Below are 23,071 nucleotides of genomic sequence, written 5' to 3' on the forward strand. Positions count from 1 at the left end.
GAGATATTTATGAAAATTTCTCTGAAAACTAAACTTTTTAAGAGAAATTTATACTTGAGTTTGCTCCTTAAATATTATTTCGAGTCCCTCTGGGTAAAAGAATGTCTATTCCCTAATTTATCTTGTGAAAAATTAGGGAATAGACATTCTTTTACCCAAAGGTAATACTTTACTTTTATTTATTCCTGAGAAAGAAATCCATCATGCTTTGATTTAGGTAACTAAGTGATCTGGGATTCCAATTACTGCAAATTAAACACTGTCATTCAGGTAGCCAGTGGCGACCTCGGCTTCCTGCATACTCACTGCAGGTGAAATGTGCCAAGAATTCCAAAGATGGACACGTCGGCCTTTAAGTAAATGACCACCAACAGCCGCTGCAGACAGGGAGTTTTATTTTTTCCATTCAAGCTTTATCAAATGGACTGTTCAAAAAGCATATACAAGAGCAAAAAATATCACATGCAAAAATCAAACGTGTTTTGTCTTACAGTCGCTGGTTTTCTTTTGGAAAATAATCCACATTTGAGTAACTAGCCTAATTCAAACATTTCCCAATTGTTTCCATTTCATTTCCTTCTTTAAAGTGAGCAACAGTAGATACATTTTAAGTAGCTGATCGTCATCTTTCTCATCTTTATTCTACTGAAATAATATAAAGCTTACCAAATGAAACCATATACTGTCCAGAAATCTGAAAAGATTCACTTACATAATAAATTCCAAAACATAAGAAATCATATACAACTGATATTTTGCAAAATGGATCAAAATTAGAATAAGCTATCTGAAAGCAAACATAAACAGTAACAATTTCTTATCTAAATAATTTTAATCAAATGAATAATATATTCATCTGGTAATAGCCTCTATCTTTCAGAATATAAAGAAAGTGCTCAGATTACATTAAAAAACAAATAAGATAACAATAATCTCACAGAACTGAAATAATTTAAATAAAGATGACAGCATGGGGAATCTCTATTACATTTTTGCTCCCAAGACAGGGAGGCAGGTATAAATTTATCTGAAATCAGAAAGGGACTACAGCACTAAGATTGTAAATGCAAAGCTTCCAGCCTTGAAAAGATATAAACTATCTCTGAAAGGTTCTCATGCATCCTTCTTTAGATGAAAGCCATTAATGTAAAATCGGATTTCTCAGCTAGGCTGCTTGTCACCTGACCGAGCCAAGTCACTCTCCTTGACTGTCCTTTTCTAGCCCACTATCAACATTCACTCAGCAGGGCTCAAAAGAATAATTGTCTTTTGAAGACACTTTGTTCATTAGGATCAATACACTGTCTACTCTCAGAAAAACAACACACGAAAATAGCAACCGAGTAGAAGAATCTTCGTGCCCACCTCTCTCTGGAGCTTCAGTGGAGCCAACCTAGAATGCCACGCACAGGGACAGCACCGCAGTTCCAGATAGGGGGCTTAATCCTTTTCCTCTGAAGGAACCCTAAACTGAACTCTGCAGGAAAACACCAGAGTTGTGGTAAGAAGTAAGATTCAAGCTTTCTGATACTTGAGTTGTGACCTTAATGAATTCCATTCTACACACTAATCACTAAGACAAAAGTTGGTGTTAACGCACCTGATGACATCAACCTGGACATTCCAATGCCAAAGGGTACCAGGTACGGACCTACCCTACTTATTTTAATAATACTGAGATTACTCACAACGCTTCTGAAGCCCTGTTTTGAAATTTCTTTCAACTCAATAGGATTTCAGGTCATTCTCACTTTCTTATTTATGCTTTTCTTAATGTTTACTTGCTTAAAGTATCATTTTCATAAATCATTCAAAAATTAAGCTATCTTCACTTTAGAGGGAAATATTTTTTAATATGTTCCACAGATTCTGAAGGCAGCTCTAAATAAGAGTCTATCAAATGCTCTTGGGAGACTATTTTGAAGGACAAAATTCCAGAGAATGCAAAATCCATGCCATCACTACTCTATCCCCAGTCAGCTAAGCACCTGGTAGGTGCCACCCACATACACACACTCTCTCTCCCTGAATGAATAAATGCAATTTATTTGGATGCTGAACTTCTAGACGTCTGACTTTTAAAACCATTGTTTTATGATCCTTCCTTTTATTCTAGCTAGCTGAAATTATTTTCTGATGTTTTATACCTAAACTCAGTGAATTTAAGAGAAAAGTTTAAAAATTGGTAGTGGGATTCAAGCCACTAAGTTTTATAACACGGTTTTTTAAAAGATCAATCAACAGAAAATGAAAAAATGGGCAAAATGAGAAATGAAAAGGACTCAGTGGCCAAGCAGGTGGCAGCAGGTGGTGGTCAGCTGAGAAAGAGCACAGGGAAGTACGCCTCCTCTGCCCCTCACCGCCTCCAGCACAGCTCGCCTCGCCTGCCCCCCTCCCACCTCCTGGCACAGTGCCTGCCACCCTGAAGGTGGGGGACAAGGGACATCCGCTGAATGAGTGAAGGACCAACTAAGAGAAGGGAGAGAGAAAGAAGGACCCGCCTCTGCTGCAGACTGGTTAAGTGTGGTGTCTCCTCTCTGGCCCCCAAACCAAAGGGCAAGAACCGTGTGGCTTCGCCTCCTGCCCCAGAACAGAGGTCAAGATGAGGCCTACCTCACTTAAATGCAATGCGTAGCACAGCTATAAAAGTAGTCAGATAGAAACTAGTTTTTAATCAATAACCAAAAACAAGTGTCCTGAGTTCTAAGGAAATAAAAATTAGTCTATATTTACCTTTGATGGGGCTTAGGTCAAGGCAGGAGCCAACAACTTTCTAAAAAAAACTGCACTTCTTAGATTTTGAGAAATAACGCAAAGTATCCCAGTTTCGACAATACAATATATAGCTAGGGTAATCACATATTTTATTGTCCAAACTGGGATATTCTGGAGAGTAAAAGGGAGCACGAGTAACAATTATTCTAGGAAAAATAACTGTGCCAAGACAGCAGACACGAATAGGACTGTCCTGGGTAAAGAGACATCCGATGCTAACACAACATCCTTTTTTGGAAGTTTGTACTATTTCCTTTTTTTCAAGTTTTCTATTAAACTACATAACATAACGTTCGGCAGTGATGGAATACTGAACACTGAGTAACAGCTCCGTTTTGGTCCCTTGAGAAGACGTCTTCTAAGTGATGCCACAGAATTCCCACTTCTTCCCCACACCGAAGGTCTTTCAGCATCAACTAATGTTTTAAATGGCTCTGAGGAAACAGTCTGTTTTAATATTAACAAGAGAAGTTTACCGTCTCTTGTTTATAAAACAGACTTCCGAAATGATAAACCCCAATTATGAGTCTCGGTCATAACATGTTTTAAAAATCTTTATATTAACCATGAGATTCTCACAAATACATTGCCACAAAATATTTTAGAAAAGCTATATAGCCACCAAAATTAAGAAGTCTAATCTGCGGATGGTTACAGAGTCGCCCCCGGGAAATGAACCTGCGCTGGTAATGAAGTCGCCCCCGCCAGCAGCACAACGCCCGCAGGGGTGGCGGGCGGAGAGGCGAGGGAGCGGTTCAGTCTCTGAAGAGCAGCATCCGCTCGGCGCACGTCTGCCCCACCAGGCCTGCGTACTGCAGCACGGCGGCCTCCCCGCCCGGGTCTCTCCGTTGCTTCTTATACACGCCGTAAGGCATTATGGCCTTCTTGTAAAACACCTGCAGGCGGTCAGGTTCCTTACTGCGACCTTCATCCACTGCAGTAACAAAAAATATGGATTAAAAACAGCCCCTATCAAACCACTTTCCATTTCCTAATTTAAGAATGTTTAAGTATAAAAATTATGTATTATGTATGAAGAGGTCTTCTCTGAGCAGCATGTTCAAATGAGGGTGCGCAGTATTGAGACTAACTTGAGCACGTTAACAAATAACAAACGCCCTGCTGAAAGAGTACATTCCCTCCACTAAGAGCGCTGAAACATCAGGGAGAGACGAGGAACTGTATGCAATTTTTCAAATGGCCTTCAATGTCCTTATTATTTTCTCATACACGATAAAGTTTACAGCTCTCCAGCATCTTTCCTGAGTCTGATTTAAATTTATTTTGCCTCTCCCCGAGCCGACATACATTGTGTGAAGTCTCCATCCCTGCAGTGAGGCTTTCTGCTGACTCAGCAGTTTGGGCTGACTTGAACTGGCCAGGTTGGGGCGATGGGCACTCATGTTGTGCAGGCAGGAGGGCAGATGCTTGCCGCTTTCACGGAGACGGCCACTATCGGTTCTCCTCTTCTTCCATATAGAAGAACTCCTGGTTTTTAGCAGGGCATACTGTTTCCCAGCCTTCCTTGCAGCCGGGTGTGGTCCTGTGACCAAGTTCTGGCCAACAGGATACTAGTAAAGGGTTTCGTAGGACAGCTGGCCCAGGGTCTCTGCCTCCTTCATTTTTTAGCCCTACCTTCATTCTGCTGCTTAGAGCATGAATATCACAGTAGGAGCTCTAACCTCTGCCTTGCAGCTTTCTCTCGGTTCAGCAAAAACAAAAGCTAGAAGGAACCTGGGTACCTGAGAACTTCATGGAACAAAATGGCCATTCCAGACCTGGACTGCCTCTGTCTAGAATTCTACATAAAACAGAAAAAAACTACCTTAAGACAAATTATTTTAGGTTTCTATTATTGGCAGTTGCTCTTAATCCTAACTAATACAGAAAACAATGTTAACAGCATCTACTAAAATGTTTTTTTTTTTTTAAATCATTGACTCAGCGAGATCAGTTCTCAGAATCATCCCACAGCTGACTAAATATAAGAATCACCTGAAGAGTTTCTAAAAAAATACCAAAGCCTGGATCCTATTCCCAGAGATCCTGATTTAAAAACTTGTCTCAATGGAACCTGAGCATCAGTATTTTCTTAAGCCTAAGAGGTGGACTGAGAACCACTGTCCTAGAAAAACACACACACCAGTGTTTATATAGATGTGTAAGGATATTTACAGCAATACTCTCTGTAATACTAAAAAACTGGAAGCAGCATAAATGTCCATGAATGGAGAACTGGTTAATAAACATGTTAAGGTATATCCATACAGTAAAATGTTATACAGCTATTAAAAAGACAAAGGAAAATAGATTGTTAAGTGAAAAAAAAAATAGGTTCCGTATTAAAAGCCTAGTATATGCATAGAGAAAGATCTGGACAAACCTACACTAACCTGTTAACAGTACTCGTCTCTAACTGTTCCCTTTGCCTAGAACCACCCAGCTTCTACTGGTTGCCGTCCCTGGACCCTGCGCCCCTTTTCTCTTCAGCCCAGGGGTGGCAGTGGTTTCCTGCTGCTGCTACTCTCTGGGTCACGTCTCTTTGCTCCTGCCTCTCAGCAATACCACTGCCTGTTATCACCAATTCCGTGAATTAAATGTTCTCTGTTGTAAATACTTGAAGTGGCTTTGGTGTACCTGGTTGGACTTCAAAATATGTGTTGTTTCTTACAAATTACTTTATCCAACTGAAGCAGAAAATCCACATACTTTAAAACAGCTAAATATTTAACATTTACTAGGTTACCACATCCCTTACCAGGGTAAATGGCAAGCAAAGGAGAAGGCAGGGACCTGGTTCCTGCTGTCAGTTTCAGACAGTTTAAAGCACATGGATTGCAACACAGAAATCTCCATCACCCGGCTATAAATGCTACTAGTAGGAAAAGGTTAGATTCAATTATGCTTAGAAACTAATACAAATAGAAAACTAGTAAAGATCAGTAAGAAGAGCAAAGGAGAGAAGCAAGGACAAGTGGTAAAATTGCACAAAGCCGGCTAAGTCTAAAACCTTGAATTTTTAAAATGGCATTTTAAAGCATGTCTATATTTAACTACACAGAATGATGTTTCACAGTTTAAACCTTTATCCTAAAATATTTTAGGACAGACATCCTTTAAAATTCAAATGAATGGAACACTCTAACAAATAAAAACTTAAGATTTGATATGCCATTATCTTATTTTATCTAGAATGAAATGCCACCCTCTAATTTTTATTCTTTTCTAGTATGACATATAAAAATGAAAACAGAAGATAAGGAAAAACCCACCATTATGTATAATTTACATCAACCATTTTAGAGTGCACTCCTCTTAGAGAGTAGGAAATTTTGTATTGTTTCATTTGTCAAAAAATATATTTCATTTCTATTTATTAAGATTACAGGAAATGCTTTAAGATTCAACCACTGAAACACACACTGACTTGTGATACTGCTGAATCTATTGTTTAACTTATATATCTAATTAAGTTTCATAAAACTTTTAAATTAATTTATAGCATGTTTAGAGAACCTTATAGCAAAGAAATCAATCAAGTTCAATAGTTCTTTTTACTCCAAATACTTTTGAGGCCTTTGTTCTGGATTAAAGTAGTCAAATGCTTAATATACTCAAAAAGTAGATATCAACCAGCTGTTGATTTTTTTAACATCACATGTAATTACCACAAAAAGTGGTAATAATGAATTGTAAAATCCTCTCCTCATTCCCTTCAATGTTAATATATCCAAGTCATCGGAGACGCAAATATATTTGGTCTCAGTGCTCAAACACTTCGGGAGTTCATGGCATTGTAGTTACTGTTACTGCTGTTGTTTGTTTAATATTCCAAATGCTGTGTTCCTGACATTCTATCACCATTTCAGCAGAAATACTGAGACTTAATTGAAACTCTTTATACATTTATTGAAATACAAGTTAGTTTTCTTAATTGCCCCCAATTCTTAAATTTTCCCATTATCACACTTTGACTGTAAAAAAAAAAAAAAAGGCACTGAAACATCATAGAGATAAAAAGTAGCACTCAAGCATACCTTTCCCTACCTAAGAACACTTAAATTGCAGCTCAAATTTGGAATGTAAACTTAGAATTCTGCCTACCCAAAGGTGCCAAAGTATCAACCTAAAACCGCCAGTACTTTTGAAAAAGGAAACAGATCAACAAGACAGAGTGTAAGAGAAACAGAGAAAAGATACACTGTAAAATGTTTAAAACTTGATATTTCAATAACTTGAACTAACTTAACATTTTCTAGGAATTAGTCATCAATGAAATTACTGAATACTCAATAAAATGCACATTCATTTCTTATTTTATATCTTTTTAAACCATAAAGGTAATGCTTTTTTAAGAACTCAAATAATACAGAAACAGAATGATGTCGGCCCGCACACACAATCCTCTCTCCGACCCCTCTCCCCCCTTGCCTCCCCAAACGTCCATCCACATTCTCAGTGTTTAACAATTCCATAAGATGCATTTAAAGATTTAAATACAGCTTCTTTTGGATTACATTCTAGCCACATCTTGTATTACGGCCAGAAAATCAAATCAGTTACCCTTTCAATGGGTACTGTATTAACTTCAGAAACCACTGACTATCATTATACAAACTACAATTGTGTTTTCTGGGATTAGTAGTCTGCAGTTTTAAAACCATTAGTTTCATCTGCAATGAAGGCAGATTCTGATTCTTAGTACAATCTATATAATGAGTATTAAAATTTAAATTTAAAACCTAAACAAGAAAAATTCTACCAGACACTTACCACACTGAAAATTAGTTGACTTATTTACTAAAGTTAAAAAAAAAGCAAATATCCTCACAAAACCCTCCTGTAATCACGTGTGTTGCTTGCCTGATACATGTTATCAGCATTTGTAGGCGAAAAGCTACATAGCTAAACCAATACAGCACAACAGGCCTCTTCTTGAGGGGATCCTGAAGATACTAACTAGAAAAATAAAGCCATTCTGAGATTAAAGGCCATATGTCATCTCATCTAAGGGAAACTGCCAGCTCATTTTGAGATGTCTTAAAAATGTCTGCCAACAAGAACTTCTTCCATCTTTCCTTTCTCTAACGTATCACAATTTAATTTCATAAAATAAAAACCAAAGGCAATCCTGCAAACCCTTTTCTGAGATGAGCATTTGATCGCTAGTGACACAAATATGCTGTCAACTCTGTGATGTTTTAATCTTCAAGGAAAACTCTGGTGGGCAGCAACCGCTTGATTTCCCCCAGCTTTTTATTCACAGGAGGTGAACTGTACATCACGGGTGCTTTCAAAGGAAAAAGTCTGGAGATCAAAGCTTTACTTCTCCTTCTTATGGGGATTTAACTCATTCGTTATTCTTAAAGAGACTTTATAACTTCTAGGCTTTCCAGAAACTGATGAAACAGTCTGTTTTCTTAACTTCATTATTTATTGTTACAGCATTACAAGAACATGAAACATGAAAAAATAAACATAAAAACAAGTTACATACTTGTTACATACAGTTTCTCATAAAGATAGCTGTATAAACGGTAGACTTGGTAACATTAACGAAGCTAAATATCATTGGGCAAAATGGGGATATAACGGAATTTGAAAATTTGAACAAATAAATACATGATGGAAGCCAACTATGAAACCAAACTCAACTCTGGCAAGTTCAAAGCCAAACATGATTTAGAACACTGTAAAGTGACAAGAGGTATTAACAAATGTTTTAATTGCCATGGGGGAGTGTATGGGGAAGGTGGAGAGAATTTGAGAGGAAGCTTTTTAGTATGGGAGAGCAAAGGGCAAGGCAAGGGAATACACAGCAGTTATGACAGAAGTTAACTGAGCTCAATCAGTGAAGTCTTCAAGCCCATTTGGTGGGAGACTCAAAAATCGATTTGGGAATCCCTCAGGGAGAATTACACATTTTCATATTCTGTAAGGAATACTGTTGGCTAGTCATTTCACTAGCCAACAGTAAAAATGAAAACTAAGAAAACAAATCTAACTTAGCTTATTTGTGAAAGAATATGCAACAACAGCTTTACAGAAACAATTCTCACACCATACAATTCATCCATTTAGAGTGTACGAATCTATGGTTTTTAGTGTAGTCACAGAGGTGTGTAACCATCACAACAATCAATTTTACAGCGTTTTCAGGAACCCAGAAAGAAACCCCATACCTATTAGCGGTCACTCCCCACTGTCCCCAACTTCCTTAGCCCTAAGCAATACCAATCTCTCTATAGAATCAGACAATATGTGATCTTTTGTGACTGATTTATTTAGCACAATGTTTTCGAGGCTCATCCACATTACAGCATGCATCAGCACTTCACTCCTTTTTATTGCCAAATCATATACTATTGTAGGGATACACAGTAGTTCCCCCCATCTTATCCGCAGTTTTGCTTTCCTCGGTTTCAATTACCTGTGGTCAACCACAGTCCGAAAATATTAAATGGAAAATTCCAGAAATAATTCATAAGTTTTAAAGTGTGCACTCTTTTGAGTCATGTGATGAAATCTCGCACCACCCCACCCCGTCCCTCGAATCATCCCTTTGTCCAGTGTATCCCACCTGTTAGTCATTTGGTAGCCATCTTGGTTATCAAATCAACTGTCATAGTATCACAGTGCTTGTGTTCAAGCAACCCTCACTTTACTTAATAATGGCTCCAAGTGCAAGGGTAGTGATGTTGGCAATTCGGATATTCTCTTACTGTGCCTGATTTGTAAATTAAACTTTATCATAAGTATGTATATAGGAAAAAACATAGTATATAGGGTTCAGTATATCCATGGTTTCAGGCATCCACTGGAGGTCTTAGAACATATCCCCTGAGGGTTAAGGGCGAACTACTGGATCAATTTTTATTTATCCATTCAGCAGTTGATGGACATATGGGTTATTTACTTTTAAACTACTATAAATAATGCTGTTATGGACATTTGTGTACAAGTTTCTGTGTGTTTTCATTTCTCTTGGATATATACCTAGAAGTGCAATTGCTGGGTCCTATGATAACGCTGTGTTGAACCTACTGAAGAACTGCCAGACGTTTTCCAAAGTGGCTGAACCATTTTACATTCCTACCAGCAGTGTATGAAAGTTCCAATTTCTTCACATCCTCATCAACACCTGTTTTTATCTGCTTTTCTTATTGTAGCCATCCTAGTGGGTATGACGTGGCATCTTATTGTGATTTTGACTTGCACTGGGTCAAAGCTAATGATGATAAGCTTCTTTTCATGTTCTTATTGGTCATTCATATATCCTCCTTCTATTCAAATCATTTGTCCATTTTTAAACTGGGCTTTTTTTTTTTTTTTTTTAAGAAATTCACGTTCTTTTATTTATTTATTTATTTATGACTGTGTTGGGTCTTCGTTTCTGTGCGAGGGCTTTCTCTAGTTGTGGCAAGTGGGGACCACTCTTCATCGCGGTGCGCGGGCCTCTCACTATCGCGGCCTCTCTTGTTGCAGAGCACAGGCTCCAGACGCGCAGGCTCAGTAATTGTGGCTCACGGGCCCAGTTGCTCCGTGGCATGTGGGATCTTCCCAGACCAGGGCTCGAACCCGTGTCCCCTGCATTGGCAGGCAGATTCTCAACCACTGCGCCACCAGGGAAGCCCTAAACTGGGCTTTTTATTGAGCTATAAGAGTTGTTTATATATTCTGGGTATTAGATCCTTATCAGATATATGATTTGCAAATACACCCTCCCATTCTATGACCTGTCTTTTTACTTTGTTGATGCCTTTGGAAGTATAGAAGTTTTTAATTTTGATGAAGTCGAATTTATTATTTTTTTCTTTTGTTGCTTGTGCTTTTGGTGTCATATTTAAGAACCATCACCAAATCCATGGTCATGAAGATTTACTCCTATTTTTGTTCCCTAAGAGTTTTATGGTTTTAGCACTTACATTTGGATCCAATCCACTTTTGAGTTAAGTTTTGTATATAATGTGAAATAGGGAATCAATTTCATTCTTTTGCATGTGGATATCCAGTTGACCCAGGACCATTTGTTGAAAAGATTATTCTTTCGTCTTTTTCTTTTTTGGAATCTCCTGTTTGTATTCTTTGCCTAATTCTTTTTTTTTTTTTTTTTTAATTTATTTATGGCTGCATTGGATCTTTGTTGCTGCACGCGGGCTTTCTCTACATGCGGCGAGCGGGGGTTGCTCTTCGTTGCGGTGCGCAGGCTTCTCATTGCGGTGGCTTCTCTTGTTGTGGAGCACGGGCTCTAGGCGCACGGGCTTCAGTAGTTGTGGCTCGCGGTCTCTAGAGTGCAAGCTCAGTAGTTGTGGCTCACGGGCTTAGCTGCTCCGTGGCACGTGGGATCTTCCCGGAACAGGGCTCGAACCCGTGTCCCCTGCATTGGCAGGCGGATTCTTAACCACTGCGCCACCAGGGAAGCCCCTCGGTATTATTTTTGAAAATCAATTGACCATAAATATGAGTTTCTAACTGGACTCCCAATTCTAGTCCACTAATACATATCTCTATCTATATGCCAGAATCACATAGTCTTTAACTCTATTCTTCTTTTTCAGGATTGTTTTGGCTATTCTGGGTTCCTTTAATTTTCATGTGACTTTTAGGATCAACAATCAATTTCTACAAAAAAGCCAGCTGTTATTTTAATAGGGATTGCATTTAATCTGTAGGTCAATTTGAAGACTTCACAATATTAAGTCTTCTGATCCATGAACATGGAATTTTCCCCCCCATTTATTTAGGTCTTCTGTAATTTCTTTCAACAATATTTTGTATTTTACAGAATGTAATTTTTTCACTGCTCTGTTAAATTTGTTCCTAACAATTCTATTCTTTTTGATGTTATTATAAATAAAATTGTTTAATTTCATTTTTAGATGGTTTATCGCAAGTATACAGAAATAAAACTGAGTTTTGTGTGTTGATCTTTTATCCAGTAACCTTGCTGAATTCATTTATTAGTTCTGATAGTTTTTTAGTACAGTCTTTAGGATTCTCTATATACAAGATCATGTCATCTGCAAATAAAGATGGTTTTATGTCTTCCTTTCCAATCTGGATGCCTTTTATTTCATTTTATTGCCTAACTGTGCTGGTGGAAATACCTTTTTAAAGGGAAAAAACTACATAATGTTGTCAAACTCGTGATATGATGGTAATTAAAAAAACCTCTTGACTCCCAGAAATCATAATATAAAACTAATTCATCAAGATGGTTCTTACCAGAAAGAACTCCAGATTAGTTCTGATGTTATGGCATCAAAGCCCTGTAAAAAGGTCACCAGAGGAAAACAGGATAATGCCAGACTCATAGTCTACAGCGTACAAAAATCACACCAACTTTACCTCCTGCCTCAGCTCACTGCCGTGAGGACTCTACTTAGATACTGGTTACTGGTTACCTAAGTAAAATGCTAACAGGAAACCCCTCCTGATGATGAATAAGGGTTGTATTCTTTCAAATTTCTACTCTATGTGTTTTGATCCTTAAATACACTCTTAAATACTTCCTTTTTCACCACCAGTGTTTACCGTAATAAAGGCTACACTTAAAAACTTGTAACAATATAATAAATGTAAATTGAAACACGTAAAACATACCATTACAGAGTTTCTCAAAGACAAAGGAAGCTGGTTTGTGCAGCTGCTGGTGTGTGTAGGGGCTGGGGCCAAAGAGGCAGTCTGCGAGTCCAGAGCCGCCTAAGCCCTTCCTGGCTTGTGTGGTCAAGAGATTATTTACATACAAAGGAACTGATCATATAAATAAATATACTGAGAAAAATGGGAGCTGGATTTCTCTGTCAGAGAAGGGCTAGAAAGGGAGAAGACTACAATAAGTTCTGCTGTGTTGGATCAGAATTGGAGGTACAGGTGAAAACTCATGGTGTTTATACACTGTACTGACATACAAATACACAAGTAGGTATAAGTGCGTGAGTGTATTTCCTAGATCTGTCTGTTGAGAGGGCTTGGAAGCAATGAAACCCCAGGAGCAATGAGCATACTTATTGCCCAGATCTTGTTTGCTAAATATTACTCTCCACAAAAAGGAACTAGAGCTCCCTGGAGAAGTGCCTGAATGCAGAGCTGGGTCAGGGAAAGTACAAGATGAGCCTGGAATATCTTGTGCCAGAAAGTAAATACGCAAAAAATGTTGGAGATGTGTCAAAAGAATACAGGAGTCACCTTGAAAAGGTCCCTGCTGGCCAAGTCTGAGACAATTTGAGCATTCAAAATAAATAATGAGAGTAATCGATTATATAATACATTGACCAAAATGTTAGGATTTCATGAGTCCACACTGACATAAACAAGCAAACAGGGAGAAGGGATGGCTCTTTCTTGTAGTAGAATACCAACTAGGAAAAGTAGAAGTAATGATTGAATGAGAAAAATCATTTGCCAGCTATCTCAGTAATAAATGATCCAAACAAGAATCATCAATGAAAGTAAAAATTAATAGATATGTTTGATAAAGGTATTTACATTGTCCCAAAGTATCTCCCTACAAAATATTTACTTACTAACATATACAAAATACTTATTAACTTTACAGCAGTGACACCTGCATATCTCACTTTACGAAGTGATACAACTTCAAGTCCCCAGCAGTCAGATGAATCGACAGCGTGTGCCCCTCCTCAGATGTCGCAGTAAGAACTCAGCATCACTTCCAGGGTATTCTTGCCAAAACTACATAACCTGAATCTAGTTATGAAGAAACATTTGATGAACACAAATTAAGGGATAGTCAACAAAGTAACTGGACTGTATTCTTCAAAAATGTCAAGGTAATGAAAAAACTAGAGTGCACTAAGGAACTGTTCCAGGGAAAAGGGGGCTAAAGAGACATGACAATAAATGCAACACATGATCCCAACCTGAACTCTGGAACAGAAAGAAAAGAAGGTAAAAGGAAAGTAGGTTTGTAAGTATGTGTGTGTGGTTTTGTGTTATAAAGGACATCACTGGAAAAATCTGTGGCATCTGAATAGGGTCCGTGGATTAGATAGTAGTAATATATCAGTGCTACCTTCCTGGCTTTGATGGCTGTACTCTGATTATGTACAAAAGTGTTCCAGAGTTTTCAGGCAATACACACTGAAATATTTAAGGATAATGGCTCAATATATCTACAACTTACTCTCAAATGGTTGAGAAAAAAATACAGAACAAAAGGGACGAAATGATAAGGCAAATGTGGAAATACATTAACAACTGGGGAATCTGGGTGAAGAATATGAAGAAGTTCTTTGTATTAGTGTTACAATTTTTCTGTAAATTTGAAATTATTTCAAATAAAAAAATTAACAAACGCTAAACTATGTTCTTCAGCGTCCCATCATAATCCCTCCTATTTGTGTGTGTGTGTGTTTGGAACCCAAGCATTACATTTGTACTTTTTTCAATTGTTAAATTTTGTTCTGACATATTCTCATCACTCCAGCCTACTGAGGTATTTTCATATTGTTTCTCTTCTTCTGGCAAGTTAGAGATCCTTACCAGCTTCAGAGTATCTGTAAATTCAGCTATCAAGATAAGAATAAAAATCTTAAGTAGAGTTCTGAAGAGAGGGAAAAGCAAAAGGTAATACTGTAAGTTAATACATGAATAGCTAATAATTTTTTTTAGTTATCAAATACATTGAATCAGTTCATTTTAGGATCAATGATTTTCACTTGGTTTGACATACTAGTTTTTTTCTAAATCAACACCTTTAAATTCCACCATATTTGACAGCTCATGAAAGCTATTACCATAATGGTAATGACGTTGCTGGTCACAAAGTCAAATTCCCAAATACAACAAAAGTTAGCTATAATACTAATTTCCAAAGAGTGAATCTGGCATTGGGTTGATTTTGATTCCTTCCAAGGGAATTAAGCTAGAGACTTGTAAAAGTACCTTCAAGCAGCAAAGACTTTTGAAAATTTCCTGGGGAAATTTTCAAATCCTCATAAAATAAAATTTGAAATTACAGTATTTACCATAGGAGCAAACACAAATTCACTTTTCTTTGCCAAAGGTCTCAATCCAGAAACCTGTCCTCTTCCTCATTCTTGGTCTCAGCTCAATCTGCATACTGAGTCATCCCTCAGTATCCATGTGGGATTGGTTCCAGGACCCCCAGCAGATACCAAAATCCGAGGATACTCATATTCCTTACACAAAATGTTGTAATATTTGCACACAACCTATGCAATCCTCCTGTATACTTCGAATCACCTCTAGATTACTTATAATACCTAATACACTGTAAATGCTATATAAATAGCTGCCGGCAAGTGGCGAATTCAAGTTTTGCTTTTTGCAACTTTCTGGAATTTTTCTCTCTACTAGTTCCTTTCTACTAACTTTCACAAAAGCTGAAGACTCTGCTATCTGGCACAAATAAAACTCTCTGTGACCCTTACCTTTTCTTCCAGTTACCTTACTCTTTCTCTCCTTTAAAGAGCATTTATATTAATGGCCATTTCCTCACCTCCCCACTCACTCCACAGGCTACTTCAATGTGTATCTTGGTCCAATCACCTTCATTCTATTCCCTAAGGTCAAAGGGTCTCCCTGACATTGAACACGAAAAAAACATTGCAGTCTTTACCACCCTCAGCAAAGTATAAACTCAGAGGACCACTTCCTCCTCTTTGAAATACACTCTGCCTTCCACTTTCCTGATACCATTTATCCTGGTTATTCTCTTACCACCAGGGCAATTCTTTACTTGACTGTTAAATGTTGGGAGTTAGTGTTCTGTTCTAGGTTGGTCTTTCTTCTTGCTCTACATTTTCTCCCTCGGAAATTTCATCCATGTCCGTGGATTCAATTACCATTTTTAAGTCTGACCTCCAAATCCTCAGGTTCAGCCAAAATTTTTCCTCAGGAGACTTGATAATACTACGTGTGGCTAAGGGCAAATTCACATTATCTTGGTCAGAGCAATCCTACTTCTAGGAGTCCTTTCTACATAAATATCAGTATGTGTGCAAAAAGATGTATAAACTCTGTTGTAGCGTTATTTGTAATTTAAATTAAAAAATTTAAAACTTAAATGTCCATCAATGGGGGGGGGGGTTATTATCAATAATACACATCATAGTATGCAACCATTAAAAAGGAATGGGTAAACATACTTATACCATATAATCCAGCAATTGTGCTTCCTGGTATTTGACCAAAGGAGCTGAAAACTTATGTCTACACAAAAACCTGCAAATAAATGTTTATAGCAGCTTTATTCATTAATTGCAAAATGTGGAAGCAAATGTGTGCCAAGATTTCCTTCAGTAGGTGAATGGATAAACAAATTGTGGTACGTCCATACAATGGACTATCATTCAGTGATGAAAGGAATGAATTATCAAGAAAAGAAAAGACATGGAGGAAACTTAAATGCATATTACTAAGTGAAGGAAGCCAATCTGAAAAGGCTACAGACTCTATATGATTCCATTACTATATGACAACCTGGAAAAGGCAAAACCACGGAGACAGTAAAGAGATCAGTGGTTGCCAAGGGATTGGGAGGGGAGGGATAGATGAATGAGGGAGCACAGGGGATTTTTAGGGCAATGAAACAATTCTGTAAAATAACGTAATGGTAGACACATGTTGTTATACATTCCTCAAAATCCATAAAATGTACACCACAAAGACTGAACCCTAATGTAAACTATGCACTTTTGTTAATAATAATGGATCAATGTTGGCTTATCATTTATAACAATGTATCATACTAATGCAAGATGTTAATAATAGGGGAAACTGGGAGTGGGGGATTGGAGAGCATATAGGAACTCTGTACTTTAGACTCAATTTTTCTGTAGACCTAAAACTGCTTTTAAAAAAAAGTCTATTCATAAAAAAAGAAAAATTTAAGATATTAACAATAGGGGAAATTGCAGACTCTCAAAGAAAACACATATTAAATACAGTAAGCTAAATTCTAGTGCAGTGGTTCTCTCAACCTTGGTTGCACATTAGAATCACTTGGGAAGCTTTAAGAAATTCTGATACTCAGGATACACTGTGGGATCATCAGTATCTAGAAGTGGGGCCTACAGATAATGATGCAGAATTCCCTCATCATACAGTCAGACATAGATGGCACCTTAAAAAAATCAGTGTATGAATATAAGGGTGCATTAACAATTTCTTGCCACTTGGCTTTAAAAATAGTGCTCAGGACAGAGGATTATTTTAAAAAACAAACAAAAAAACCCACAAGGATGTAGCAGTAAAAATCCTATACAGCCACATTCATAAGGCCCTTTTTCATTTCTGTTCCCATTAATGCTTCAAAAATGGAGAGAATGACACTCAGGTGTGCCTTAATAATAGTGCAAACAAGCACAGAGAAAACAAACCTCAGGTGTCATCTTACATCTTAGTACAATAATGTTTTTTTTTGTTTGTTTGTTTGTTTTTTTAAATTTATTTATTTATTTTATTTACGGCTGTGTTGGGTCTTCGTCTCTGTGCGAGGGCTTTCTCTAGTTGTGGCAAGCGGGGGCCACTCTTCATCGCGGTGCGCGGGCCTCTCACTATCGCGGCCTCTCTTGTTGCGGAGCACAGGCTCCAGACGCGCAGGCTCAGTAATCGTGGCTCACGGGCCCAGCTGCTCCGCGGCATGTGGGATCTTCCCAGACCAGGGCTCGAACCCGTGTCCCCTGCATTGGCAGGCAGATTCTCAACCACTGCACCACCAGGGAAGCCCTACAATAATGTTTTGATTCACTATTTTTGTATTAGAAGATAGCAGATTTCTATTTAATTTTATTTGTTATATGATAAAGTGAATCTGTGGAGACTAAAAAGCTAATATATTAACAATAGATGAGAAAAAGAGAGAGAGAAATTGATGGTCCCTTAAAAGTCCATTTAAGGACATCAAAACCTCAGGAGTAAGGGACTGTCACAGTGGTATTAAAACAGAGGAGCGCCCTATGGTCCTTGCCTCCCCATGTCCTCAGCCTGCCTTTTGTCTGTGGAAAAATTTTAGCCAAAGAATAAGTTTAATCAGACAAGTGAGAAAATGCAGAAACAAAGGAAAACAGTCAAAGGAGACCAAATATTACAGTTTAGTCATTAAGCATAGTCAAGGACCTTTAGTTCCTCCTCAAGGGCTACAGATAACATTCTGAGCCACATCCTGTGAGCTGTCTTATAGGTACTGAAACCCCCGCCAGGTGGAAGAAGTGAACTACACGATGACCAGACTGTAGCCACGACAGAAGCTGCCCCAATTCCGAGAACTGGACTCAAAGAAATGGAAACAAACCGACCCTTGAACTGAAGATTAACTGTACCTAAAACAATCGAGATGACACTGGTCAGACCACCGATGACCAATTTTCAAGATGACTGTCAGAGCTGGCTGTGCTGTTTCTGCATGCAGCCCCCTCCCTCTGTCTATAAAAGCTCTTGCCCACTGATTGTCGGGGGAGGGGGGAGTCGGCCTTTGGAGAGGAGTCCGCCCTCCCCCACCCCCTGCTGACAGCATCCAAAGTAAAGCAAACTTTCCTTTCCACAAACCTGGCCTCCTCATTGGCTTCTGAGCGGCGAGCAGCCGGATCCCACGTTCGGTTACAGTTTCGTCTATCAGAACTGTGCTTATTGTCACAGATCTACTCTTTTAAAACTTTATTTTCTTTTCTGAATTTTTAAACCTAAAACTGGTTGCTATAATCACTCTGAAAGTTAATACAGGAAGTAATAGTAGAGTGATAAAAAAAAGCCCTTTATAAAACTTGGATCAGATTTTATCAGGTTCAATTTTTACCAGGCAATACATTTACAGATTTTTCTCAATCATCCATTTACCACACATTAACTACCTGTAACATGTTTAATATTTTTCAAGACACAGTCAGAACGCACTGCTAAAACAAACGTGATAGTTTAAACAATTCCTAACTAGTAAAAAATCGTTCTTTGGACTTTTTAAAAATTAAATAAAAGACAAGAGGGCTTCCACTTGCAGGAAGATGAAACAGACCTACTTTTCCCTACTGTCCCACTAAGTACAACTGAAAACCCTTGGCATCATATATAAAACAAACATAAGAAGACACTGAAAAGTGAGAGAAGGTGACAGCCCAGGAGGGTCTCTGAGACCCGAGGAAGGACACGGTGGTGAGCTCCCTGTGTTTTCTTATTGCCCTTTTATTCCAGATGGCATACTGGAAAAGCTGGAAACTTAAAACACCAACATACAGACCAAAAACATAAAAGTACCATGAAAAGCCTTCTCAATCTAACCAAAGGACCAGGAAAGGGACAGCCTAGCAAGGAAGGAAACTTTTAGATAATAAATGCAAAAAACACAAAACTGCCACAACTTACCCAACACGGAATAGATAATGTAAATAACCCTATAATTAGTGAAGAAACTGAATTTGCGATTAAGCCCTGAAAAAGAAATATCCAGACCCAGACGGTTTCACTGGAGAACTTTACCAAACAATTAAAGAAGAATTAACACCAATTTTATCAATCTCTTTCAGAAAGTAAAAAAGGAGTGAACTCAAACAGACAAAGGCAATACAAAAAAGAAAACTACAAACTAGTATCCCTTATGAATATGCATGCAAAAATCCTTTCCAAAATGCTGGCAAACAGAATTTAGCAGTTGGGTTTATTCCAGGAATGCCAGGCTGATTCAGTATTCGAAAACTGTCAATATAATCTACTACAGAGAAGAAAAATTACATGATGACATCAACTGATGCAGAAAATACACTTGACAAATTCAACAGCCATGCACGATAAAAACTCTCAGGACACTAGGAATATAGGGAATCTTCCTCAACTTGATTAAGAGTGAATACTTTCCCCTCTAAGATTAGGCAGGGATGTCTGCTCTCACAATTTTTATTCAAAATAGCTCTGGATGTTCTAGCCAATGCAACAAGGCAAGAAAAGGAACTAAAAGGCATACAGATTGGAAAAGAAGAAATTAAACTGTTTTTACTTGCATATGATGTAATAGTCTATGCAGAAAATCTCAAGGACTCTATAAAACAAGAGCTATAAGTAAGTTCAGCAAAGACACAGGATATAAGATCAACATGCAAAAATATACTGTAATGCAATTCACATATCTGATAAGGGATTAATATCCAGAATATACAGAGAAGTCTTAAAAGTCAACAACAAAAAACCCAGTTTTCGATTTAAAAACAGGCAAAGGGGGCTTCCCTGGTGGCGCAGTGGTTGAGAGTCTGCCTGCCAATGCAGGGGACACGGGTTCGAGCCCTGGTCTCGGAAGATCCCATATGCCACGGAGCAACTGGGCCCGTGAGCCACAATTGCTGAGCCTGCGCGTCTGGAGCCTGTGCTCCACAACAAGAGAGGCCGTGATGGTGAGAGGCCCGCGCACCGCGATGAAGAGTGGCCCCCGCTTGCCGCAACTGGAGAGGGCCCTCGCACAGAAACGAAGACCCAACACAGCCATAAATAATAAATAAATAAATAAAAATTTTAAAAAAATAAAAAAATAAAAACAGGCAAAGGACTTGATAGACATTTCTCCAAAGAACAGAAATAGGTATATACACAAAAGGATTGAAATCAGGGACTTAAACAGATATTTGTACACCCATGTTCATAGCAGCATTATTCACAACAGCCAAAAGGTGGAAGCAACCCAAACATCTATTGACAGATGAAAGGATAAACAAAATATGGTATATACGTATGGTAGAATATTATTCAATCTTAAAAAGGAATGAAATTCTGACACATGCTACCACAGGGAATAACCTTTGAAGGCATTATGCTAAGTGAAATAAGCCAGTCACAAAAAGGACAAATAGTGTTTGAGAGCACTCATATGAGGTACTTAAGGGCAGTCAAATTCATAGAGACCAAAATTAGAATCACGGTTGCCAGGAGTTGGGGGAGGGAAGAATGAGGAGTTATTGTTTAAGGGGTACAGTTTCAGTATAGGATAATGAAAAAGTTCTGGAGATGAATGGGGTGATGGTTGTGCAACAATGTGAATGTATTAAGTGCCATTAAACTGTATAATTAAAAATGGTTAAAATGGTAAATGTTATCCTATGTATATTTTACAATTGAAATAAATAATTAATTTTAAAAGATCAACTGTATTTCAATATACTAACAATAAACACATGGAAACTAAAATAAAAAACACCACACCACTTATAACTGCTTTAAAAAAAATACTTAGGTGTAAGTCTAACTCTTTAATAGGTATGTACAGGACTTGCATGCTAAAAACTATAAAATGCTCGTGAAAGAAATCAGAGATGATCTAAATAAACGGACAGATAAACCATTTTCATGGATTATAAGACTTACAGTGAAGATACCCAATTCTTCTCAAATTGATATATAGATTTAACAAAATTCCTATCAAAATCCCTACAAGTATTTTTATAGATATAGACAAGATTATTCTAAAATTTATATGGAAAGGCAAAGGAACTAGAAGAGCTAAAACCATTCTGAAAAAGAATAAAGTTGCAGAAGAATCATTCTACCCAATTTCTAAGACCTGTTATATAGCTATAGCAATCAAGACTGTATAGTGTTGGCAAAGGGTAGACATATGGATGTGTAGAACAGAACAGAGAATCCAGAAATAGCCCCACACAAGTATGGCCAACCAATTTTTGACTAAAAAAAAATGAATTAAATGGAGGAAGAACCTTTCCAATAGGGCTGGAATACTTGCATATCCATAGGCAAAAAATTAAATCTTGACCTATACTTCACATCTTATACAAAAATTAACTCAAAATGGGTCACAGATTTAAATGTTACATGTAAAAATATAAAACTTTTGGAAGATATTTGAGACCTAGGGCTTAGTGAAGAGTTCTTAGACATAATACCAAACGCATGATACATAAAAGAAAAAAGTGATAAACTGGACCGCACTAAAATTAAAACTTTTGCTCTATGAAAGACCCTGTTAAAGGGATGAAAAGACAAGTTGGTAAGGACTTGTATCTAGAATATATAAAGAACTCTTGTAACTAAACCACATAAAAGCAAACAATCCATTTAGAAAATGTACAAAAGACAGGAGGATACACTTCACCAAAGGGAATGTTTGGATGGTAAATAAGCACATGAAAAGGTGTTCAACATCACTAGCCATAAGGGAAACACAAAATAAGACCACAGTGAGATACCGTTAACCATCTATTAGAACAGCTAAATTTAAAAACAGTAACAAAACCAAATGCTGGCAAGAATGCGAAGAAACCGTATCTTTTAGACTTTGTTAGTGGTAAAATAAAATGGTACAGCCACTTTGGAAATGTCTGGCATTTAGTTTGGTAGTAACTAAATGGAAAACAGTTTGGCAGCTTCTTAAAAACATACAACTTACCATACAACTCAGCAACTATACTCCTAGGCATTTATCCCAGAGAAACAAAAACTGAAGTCTAGACAAAAACCTGTATAACAAATGTTTATAGTAGTTTTTTTTTTTTTTTTGGTAACAGTCCTAAATTAGAGACAACCCTGATGTCCTTCAATAGGTGAATGGTTAAACAAACCGTGGTATACATCTATTATCCACACCATGGAACACTACGGCGGCAATAAGAAGGAATGGACTGTTTGATACATTAAGAAAGAAACACCACCACCACCCACCGGCCCCCAGAGAGAGAGAGGGAGAGCGCACACGAGTGGGTGCGAGCACTCACAAAGGCAACAGAGTAAAATACCCAGGATGTTCTCATTGTGCCAAGTCTTCATAGTTTAGTTATTTTAGCAGAAAAGTCCCTAATAACCTCTGAGATTAGTGGTCAAAGGTAGTATTTCAAGATTTTACTGATTTTCATAAGCCAAAGCAAAACTGTAGCACCTTATGTACAAATTTAAAATATTTCAGGTTTCATTATGTATCATGTTGTTTAAGACTGTCTGCTTTTGAACCTAAAGACCAATTACTTCTTTGTGGTTTAAAATTCAAACAATGCTATAAAATAAATACCTTTGATCAATAAAGCCAAATTTTAATAATGTCTGATCTGACTTAATAACAATAACTCACTGTGCTTGATTTTTTAATAATTTATTATTCAAGATGAGCGGGGGATTTATAAGATACTTCCTTAACTGAAAAAAAAAATCTTATCAGGACCTTTCATTTATCCACTGCAATTAAGAGCAATCTCAAAATGAGACTTCACACACTCATTGCAGAGTATCTTTTCAATGAATGAACAAATGAATAAATGTTTAAAATTTCTTACGCATAAAAACACCCAAGCCTCTAAGGCAAACCTAGATATCTCAAGAATGGCAC

General features: G+C 37.6%; 1 protein-coding gene across 3 annotated transcripts in view; it reads right to left on the reverse strand.

The window, feature by feature from the left end:
• Positions 1-378: 378 nt before the first annotated feature.
• ATE1 (arginyltransferase 1) overlaps positions 379-23,071 on the reverse strand; it is a 163,368-nt gene continuing 140,675 nt past the window's right edge. For all 3 annotated transcript variants that reach the window (XM_068548687.1, XM_068548685.1, XM_068548686.1), the window contains exon 12: positions 379-3,709. In XM_068548687.1, coding sequence (XP_068404788.1) covers positions 3,531-3,709 — 179 coding nt within the window. In that variant the 3' untranslated portion in view covers positions 379-3,530. The remainder of the gene's footprint in view (positions 3,710-23,071) is intronic.

The sequence above is a fragment of the Eschrichtius robustus genome, chromosome 7 (genome assembly GCF_028021215.1).
Source record: "Eschrichtius robustus isolate mEscRob2 chromosome 7, mEscRob2.pri, whole genome shotgun sequence".
NCBI lineage: Eukaryota > Metazoa > Chordata > Mammalia > Artiodactyla > Eschrichtiidae > Eschrichtius > Eschrichtius robustus.